The 8,857-nt window shown below is 38.6% G+C and overlaps 2 protein-coding genes across 2 annotated transcripts; one reads left to right on the top strand and one right to left on the bottom strand.

The window, feature by feature from the left end:
- The first annotated feature begins 212 nt into the window (after window positions 1–212).
- Window positions 213–2,701, top strand: LOC116028784. The gene has a single exon (XM_031270601.1). It carries the CDS (start codon window positions 328–330, stop codon window positions 2,518–2,520), a length of 2,193 nt encoding a protein of 730 aa, XP_031126461.1. The 5' UTR covers window positions 213–327; the 3' UTR covers window positions 2,521–2,701.
- An 825-nt stretch (window positions 2,702–3,526) lies between these two features.
- Window positions 3,527–7,843, bottom strand: LOC116030725 (cationic amino acid transporter 9, chloroplastic-like). The gene is made up of 8 exons (XM_031273040.1): window positions 7,522–7,843; window positions 6,577–6,986; window positions 6,231–6,407; window positions 5,895–6,119; window positions 5,627–5,803; window positions 5,128–5,364; window positions 4,103–4,192; window positions 3,527–3,964 (listed from the first exon to the last, which is right to left on the bottom strand). Exons 1-8 carry the CDS (start codon window positions 7,766–7,768, stop codon window positions 3,815–3,817), a joined length of 1,713 nt encoding a protein of 570 aa, XP_031128900.1. The 5' UTR covers window positions 7,769–7,843; the 3' UTR covers window positions 3,527–3,814.
- Between the last annotated feature and the right edge of the window lie 1,014 nt (window positions 7,844–8,857).

Raw genomic sequence — 8,857 nt, 5'->3', positions numbered from 1 at the left:
TCCGGTTAGAACCCAACTTTATTGCTCTTATTAAGATCGTAGATAGTAGATAAATGTATGAAAAGATTACCTAAAAAATTATTTAAAATCCATTAGTCTATAAAAATTAGTGCCAAATACACTTTTTTTTTAAAAGTATATATAAAATATATACCAAGATACAAAACAAGTAACATGAGTGAGTTGTAAGTAAGGGATGGGACAAAAGAAAACAGTAGTTAGGAGTATACACTTCTTCAGTCTCCTTCACACTCTTTTTTTCCCTTTGGTCAGAAGTCTACCTTTCTTCTCTTCCTCACCAAACCAGAAATCTCAGATCCCACAACAATGGCGACACCTCAATCCCACTTCACACCTCCCCACCGGAAGAAAACAAGTAAGTCATCTCGCTCAAACTTCCTGGGCAAATCTCTGATTGTCATTCTTGTTCTTGTAATTATCCCACTGTTCCCTTCCCAAGCTCCCGACTTTATCAGACAAAGCATCTTTCCCCAGCTCTGGGAGCTCTTGCACCTCATGTTCATCGGCATTGCCGTGTGCTATGGTCTGTTTAGCAAGAGAAGTAGTCCCACACTGGATTTACAAACCCACCCAAGATTCGATGCCTCCTCACCTGCTTATTTGTCTGGGATTTCTAATGTGTCCTCAATTTTTGATAGTGGGCATGAAAATCTGTATGGGTCTTATGGGAAAATTGGCATGCCTGAGAGTAGTAGGGGTTTTCAGAACTTGGGAGATGAATGTGAACTAGATGGAGATGAGAGGTGCAGATCTTTTGTGATTAGAAATGAGTGTCAGGGGAGGAATTTCTCTCAGACTTTGATGAATTCTCAGCATTTTATAGATGAATCCACTGTTGTCGTGGCTAATCGATATCATAGGACTAACCCTCTCTCATTTGTTGATAATAAGCCCTTGGGGTTACCAGTTAGGAGCTTGAGATCAAGAGTAGCTGACACTAATAAGCCTGATATCGATATCGATAGTGATAGCCATAGTGAAGTTGACAAAACCAGGATTCTTTCTGGTTCTGCCGGGGCGTCTTTTAGGGGTAATGATAGTAATGTTGTGAAGATAAGAGGCATGGTGCCTGTGAATTCAGACACCGAGTTTGAGGAGGCTGCTGCAAATTTGATGCAGGGCCCGAGACCACGGAGGAGGGAGTTGGGAGAAGAAACGAGGAGAGTTAATAAGCCTAGTTCACAGTATTGTAGGTCTCAATCTGCTTCAGAATTTGAGTTTAGGGAGTTTAGGCACTTTAGATCAACGTCGTTTCAGCAGCCACCATTATCTTCTCGGAGTAGTTCCAAGACTTCTTCACCGGGTTCAAGCACACCCCCGTCCTCTCCCTCTCAAGAACAGCAGCCAAACTTCGAGGGAAAGATGGATCTTGAGGAGGAATTCCCAGTCTCGATTTCACAGCCAACAGAGATTTCGGTGCATGGAGATGTGGCATCAGAATCTAGCACCGGGTCTTCAGCAGAGATGAATATGCAGATGGAAGATGAGTTCGATGACATGACAAACGTGTCCTTGGGTTTGGGCAGAGAAGAAGTGGGCTATGCTAAACCTCCTTCCCATTCGATTGGAGAATCTGAGCATGAGTATATTAAATCTTGGTCATTCTGGCATCCAACACCTTCTGAAACCAATTCCAAGTCGTGTTCTCCAACAAAACATTCTCCCATCTTATCTGTCTCTCCCGAACTGCCAAATATCGAAATGCATGATCATCAGGAGGAAAAGGATGTTGGGGCTCAATCTAATTCGGTTTCACATCCAATAGTGGCATCAATAAATGGAGAAGCAACTTGCATGAGCAGCTCAACTGGTCACAGGAGTGAAGTTTGGGAGAAGAAAATAAATGGAGAAGCAAAGCCTATCTCTTCAAGGAATCAATGGTCTTCTTCTACGGAGATGAATCCACAGAGACCCTTGAGAGATAGTCACAAAGATGTTGGCAAGGATGTCAAAGAGGGCTCTTCACTCATAGGCAAAAGAATTGGCCCTTTGGACTCACGTGTAAAACCATCACCTTCACCCCGTCGTAAAGTTTTGTTAAGGGGAAAATCAGTGAGGACGATTAGAGCTAGTAGACTCGAGAATGATCTAAAATCAAATGACAGTGCTTCTGCTAAAAGCAGAAGTCATTGCAGTCCAGTTGAATCATTATCATCAGTGAAAAGCGTAAATGGAGGAGGTTGTGAAAATGGCCCTGTAAACACCACCGGGAAAGGTGACCTTGACACTCGCCCTGTTCCAAACTCAGCTTTTTCTCCAAAACAGAACGGGAGAAAAGAGGCCTCAGTTGTTGGTGACGTTTTGGAGTCCAGAGAAGATTCAGTCAGTGTGTTGAATAACTCCGATGTGAGTTCAGATGATGAAAAGCCTGGTTCTTACCTCGTTGATGATGTTGAACTAGGAAGCGAGGTTGATAGAAAAGCCGGTGAGTTCATAGCAAAGTTTAGAGAGCAAATCAGGCTTCAGAAGGTTGAATCATTTCGACGATCCACCACCTGATAATTTATCAGAAAGGTATGTGTATTATAAAGCCCCATTGCTGGGGAACTGAATAGAAATCTGATCTCCATCTCACCAAGACAATGTATTCTTTTATGCTCTGTACATCTCTTATTTGCTGTACTTGACTTGGACACAAGAACCTTTACATGGGAAATATATATAGGCTCTATTTCTTTCATTTCTTTTCCCCCCTTACAAATTATTATTATTGTTATTTTTCTCCAAACTTGTTAGTTCAGGGAAGCCAAGTTTGGTCCCTCAACTATAGTGAAAAGATGTAAGAGTGACATTTTCATGTATGCCATGAGTGTGTTTGAAAACCAAGAGTAGATGACATTTTATGAGAATTATAATAATAATAATTTTCACATTAGCCCTGTTTGGTAAATAATCAGCTTATCAGTCAATTTTGCCTTATTTGACCACTATTAGTTGGTAAATAATAAGCTTTTTGTAACTCCAAAATACTAAAATTTAAAAGGCATACTCAAAGCAGCATTTTTAATTAGTTTTTTGGGAAAATAAATTTTATCAAACAGCTATCAGCTAACAGCTAATTTATCAAACAACTTTTTACAATCAACTAATGTCATCAACAAATCATACATTTTAACCCAAACAGCCAACCCAATCAACTAACATCCATTTACCAAACAGGGCCATTGACTATCAGTTTGCAATTGTGCAGTTAATAGATTATGTGGCTCATGCACATGTAATATGTTAATAACAAAAATGTTTGGTAAATAACTGTTAGCTGATTGAGTTAGTGAGTTTGACTAATTGATAGTAAATTAACTGTTAGCTAATAGTTGATTACATGCAAAATTATTTTTTCAAAAGCTAGTCGAAAAAGATACTTTGAACAAGTTTTTGAATTTTAGTATTTTAAAACAATAAGCCATTACAAAACACTCATATTGATTGTTTAACCAAATCAAACAGTTAATAGTGGTCAAATAACTTAAATAAGCCAAAATTAATTGATAAGCTAACTATATTACCAAGCAATGCCAATATACTAACTGAATATTATGTGTCTGTAATTAACATATTATGTGTTAAAAAACCACTTCTAAAAGTGATTAAAATTACGCTAGAAGAGACCTACACAATCTCATCCAAACTGGCAGTGATCGGAATAGCGATTATTCAAGCAAATACACAGTGCTACAAATATACACCCAAACATTCAGCATTTTAATCAGATAAGTAATGTTCAACATACAGTACAGTTGACTCTCCTCAAAGGAGATTACAATGGCATTGAAGGACACTAGCCTTAACGCCCTTAAGCATTAGCTTCATCTGAAGGTGCCCTATGGTAAGTAACCAAAGAGCTTGCACCTAAAGGATTCGAATGATACTGCCCGTAAAGTGCATAACAACCAACTGTAATGATGCAGAGAACAATGAATCTCACCCAGGCCTCGTAGTGCAACTGCAGAAAACGAAGACACAAATCAGCTTGCCTCTTACTATTTCAACATCCATTTGCTATGGTTCCAAGACAAAGTTGTAATTGTGCAATAAAAAAAAAAAATTATATGATGAGGAGTATGATTCTTCATGAGCAAACCTGGGCAAAAAGAAAAATGTTCAGGAAGATACAAACAGCCGGTACAACTGGAACTCCTGGGCAAGAAAATCCCGGTGGATTAGTATAAACCTGCAAAAACCAGAAAGACCCTGAATCCTTAGCAGATGCTGCTTGGGAACCAAAACACTTCCAAATTCATTGTGCTAAAGAAACAGTTAATGCAATTGGATGATTAATATGTAAATGTCAACTAATACAAGATAGCTACTATCAAGCTACCTTGGGCCACACGAGAGCAGTGAAACCATTAGGCAACCAGAAAAATTTTTGTGGACTACTTATTCCTACTTTGTTTCACAAACTCTGCTTTAGAGAACTAAATGAAATGTATCACCATTGTGCTGTGTGTAGCTAAAATTTATATTGAAGAGTCACTTTTGGTGAGAGAGCCATCATGCCTCGCCTATGCAGAGAGCCAGAGAGTAAGCATCCGATAATTCAAAATTCCTGTTTGATCTTACGGTTCTTACCATCAAATTTAATGCAATGCGGAATATTTCAGAAGAACTGTCTCATTGTTTAAGCATATCCACAATGTCATATAAAGTTCTACTTAAGGTTCAAATGGCCATAATTATGGAAAATTATTTGGTACTCTCAGGAGTTTCAAGCTTTGGACACCCATGGCTGGTAGCATTACACGAATACATCAGCATACACATGCTGATATTATCATCAATTTACATTTTGCCACATTTCTTGTTCATTTATATTATGTTACATGCTAATTTCAATTGAACTGCAGGTTCATATTAGATGCAGCACATTGAAATGAGCATGTAGTGTAATACAAATGAACACCAAGCATTCAGAGAAAATAAGGTGCAAAATGACACAGTGGCACACCAAACACAGCAAAACCAATATCATAGTACCCAGGAAAATTTAGGAGGTTATACATTCCACTCCCCCCCTGCAAAGATATGCCAAATCCAGGTGGACTCCCCCAATTACTAAATATTTGGAGACATACTAGCCAAAGAAAAATAATTGAATTTACTTACTTGCCGGAAATGAAGAGCCGCGGCAGCAATGATGGCAATAACTGCAGCTACAATCATGAAAGCAAATGAAGCACCAAAACGGTAAAGGGCTCCAGCAGCAAACCCACAAAAGGCAACTAAGATGAGGCAAATGATGCCTTCATCCCTGTTTGAAACACGCCCTGCGGAGACCTGATTCACAGGCTTATCCTTTAAACGGAGGGATACCACACAAGCTGCAACAACAGAATATCCTGTCTGGATCAAATCAGTGCAATGTGAGATGCACGAGAATTTAAAACTTATCCACTGTATGCTTATATATATTATTCAAGAAAGCAATTATGACCCTTCAAGGAAAGAAATCCATCATCAATGTATTATTATTCAAGATCATTTGCCATAAAATGACTTGTCTTGAATTTTATCGGCTTAGATTAGTCTCATAACTCATAAGTCATAATAATAATTTGCCAGTCAGTTTTAAACACAATGGAGAAGATAATAGAGAAAAACATACCAAGGATCCCACTGAAAGAATGTGCGAAAGCAGTTCCACATTAAATAGACCAGCCAAAATGATGGCAACGATCCCAACCCAAACTTGCGAATGAACAGGAGTATGCCTTGTTGGATGTACTTTAGCAAATATTAAAGGCAATAAACCATCCCTTCCAAGCCCAAGATACAGTCGTGACTGCTCAAGAGAAACGTAATAAACAACATTGCTTGTTGTAACTTGTAAGTGGTTTAAAGAAACCAGATAACAGGAAGAAACTTGAACTTACCTGAACATAAAGCCCTACCATAAGAGTTGTTGTGAGTCCTGCAATAGCACCAATGCTTATCAGCACTGATACATATTTCAAGCCCTTGTCATTGAAAGCCTCAGCCAAAGGAGCATCACCACCAAGGAGTTTGTATGGGACCATCCCAGTAATCACTAAGCAGACAGCAATGTATAGTACTATACAGACAAGGAGGCTCCCTACTATGCCTAATGGCAAGTCTCTCTGAGTATCATTTTATAACATAAGGATTACATAAATGTAGACAAAAATAAAGGTTATAACTATTCTAGTCAATAACTGACTGTCTAACTCATTCGACTGCAAATAGTTTACCTGTGGTCTCTTAGACTCTTCAGCAGAATTAGCAACTGCATCAAATCCAACATACGCAAAAAATACCACAGTTGCTCCAGTTAATATTGCTTTAAAACCATTTGGAGCATATGGGGTCCAATTTGAAACATCAACCTCAAAAGTTCCAACAATGATGACAATGATAACAATAACTACCTGCAGAAAATCTTATGTCAGTTTAAAGGACATATGGCTGTTGTTGACTTGTTGCTCTAGTCATAATCTATTGTTGAAGATCAAGAGAACACACATGAATACCCTACTGCACCACAACTTTCATATATATAAATTGTATAAAGGTTGAAAAGTAGGATAAAGGGATCACCTTCGTCACTGTCATTATTGAATTCAACATAGAGGATTCTCCAACACCCCGACACAGAACTATTGTCAGAACTATGAGTACAATTGGAGCTAATAGGTTAAAAGAAAATGCTCCCAAATACTCTTCACTACCATGCCCAACCCAGTTGGGAATGCTATCCTTGAAAAAGGGAATGAGCTCTAATGCATTAATTACATAGCTTGCTAAACTACGTGCAATGCTAGCTGCACCAATATGATAGTCAAGCATCAACTGAGCAAAAACAAGAAAAGCAGTAAGCTCATTGAAAGCTGTGTATGTGTATAAGTAAGCTCCACCAACAACTGCAGGAAAGCGTGACGCGAGTTCAGCATAGCAGAGTGCATTGAGAACACAGGATAGTCCTGCAATTAAGAAACTGATAGTGACACCTGCATTGAATTAGTGAACCCCTTATTATCAACAATTCAAACAAACAATAAAGTTGAAATAAGGTGTGTATAAAAAGAAAAAAGAGAGATAGGAGATAGATTATAGATATGCATAAGATATAGCAAGTGGGAGAGTATAGAGCAAAATATAATTTTATTTTTCGTACTGAGAATTGAAGCATGTGTTCCATCTAAACTAAAAGCTTTGGATTCCACATTTATGTTTATATATTATATATGCTCAACACGTCAGCTAATGTGAGCGGAGACACAAGATTCGAACCAACACTTAGATTGCACATTTATGTTTATACATTATATGCTCAACACTGAACAAGCAAATAATAATTGGACATTGGACAAACAACTTTAACAACATGAAATGAATCATAATTAAAGAGGGGAAATCGAAATCTAAAAACTCAAAATAAAATAACAAGCATAATAATTCACATACATCAACTGATAATGGATTGTTAAAAAGAAAAAGGTAAAGAAGGAGAAATGGAAGTATCAAAATTGGATGCGAACTCACCGGGACCCGCATCGTGGGCAACGGTACCGGTGACGACAAAGATTCCAGCTCCAATGGAGGCGCCAATACCTAGGAGAATGAGATCGAAGAGGCCAAGGCGGCGTACGAGCCCCTCGCCGGAGACTGTACGGACGGCGGCGTCGGACGGCGGAGCTAGAGGTTTGGACCGCCTAGCGGATGACCAAAAGTGAGCGAAGCATGAGGTGGACGAGGATGAAGTATCGTCGGGGCGCTTCTCGGCCCTCATCGTTACTTCTTTTTCCGATAATCTCTCAATGCCGTCTTCACGGAAGTCAGCAGCAGATATTTCGTATATTCTTAATTCTTTCGTAGCGGATGAGATAATATCAATTTTGTCTCGTACAGAAAATTCTACAGCATGAAAATGACTAATTACTAGCAGTTCTTATAATGTGTACAGCGGTACACAATTCATTGTGTTGAATTGATATTGTAATTGTGTTGAATTGATATTATAGTGTGTGTGTTGAACTGATACTGCAGTTGTGTTAAAACGGAGGCCGTTTCATCCTTCTGTTTTCATTAGTGTTAAAACGGAGGCCATTTCATCCTTCTGTTTTCATTAATCATTAATCAATTTTGTCACTTGTCCACGATAAAATACTGTATATATGAGTTCGTTGGCTTTATTACAATGCAGTATCTACTCTTAATTATTTTCTTAACCTGTTTTGAGTCAAGTTCGAACCCACCCCTTTCTATATGGGAGTGCAACCGGGTGCCACTAGACCACAAGGTCTTGACATTATATATGAGTTCTATACCATCAGGACTTTACTTATTAGCTATGAGTCACATCTGTGTGAGATCATTTTACTGTGAGATGGATTGGGTCAAGATTAAATGTAATACTTTACTTATGATTTAGTATTGTATTTGCTAGTATAAGATCCGTGAGACAATCTCACACAATTTTTTTGCAATTAGCTATATATGAGTTCTACTATAGGGACTCCCAAATTCTACTACATTAATTATATTCACTGATGTGACAAGCATGGATATAGCATTCAAAATTTGTGAGAGAGAATAAAAGTTGGGAGTAGAATTTAAAAGCACAAGTAGTATTTTCCAATTCTATCTGATAGCGTTAATGTAAACGGGGTCTACGATTACACTACGGATATGTGTGTTACGTGAGGTAAAGGGTGTCGCTCAGCCGGTCAATCGGTCGCTCTACCGGTTAACGACTGAGCGGTGAGAAGCTATGTCGCTCTACGGGTGACGAACAGTAACAATGGAGAGAGCCAGAGAGATCCCCCCTTTTCGCAAGTGTCTCTCCCTCTATTTATACTAAGCAGGTCACGTGAGTACT

This window comes from Ipomoea triloba, chromosome 9 (genome assembly GCF_003576645.1).
Source record: "Ipomoea triloba cultivar NCNSP0323 chromosome 9, ASM357664v1".
Taxonomy (NCBI): Eukaryota; Viridiplantae; Streptophyta; class Magnoliopsida; order Solanales; family Convolvulaceae; genus Ipomoea; species Ipomoea triloba.
Note: the sequence above shows the minus strand (reverse complement) of the source record. Positions and strands in the feature narration are given on the sequence as shown.

Excerpts from the sequence above, each read along its gene's own strand:
- LOC116030725 (XM_031273040.1), bottom strand. The coding sequence starts at position 7,768 with ATGAGGGCCGAGAAGCGCCCCGACGATACTTCATCCTCGTCCACCTCA. Across the intron at positions 6,408-6,576 it reads CAATAATGACAGTGACGAAG|GTAGTTATTGTTATCATTGT; the intron begins GTGATCCCTTTA and ends GATTTTCTGCAG. Across the intron at positions 6,120-6,230 it reads AAGAGTCTAAGAGACCACAG|AGAGACTTGCCATTAGGCAT; the intron begins GTAAACTATTTG and ends AATGATACTCAG.
- LOC116028784 (XM_031270601.1), top strand. The coding sequence starts at position 328 with ATGGCGACACCTCAATCCCACTTCACACCTCCCCACCGGAAGAAAACA.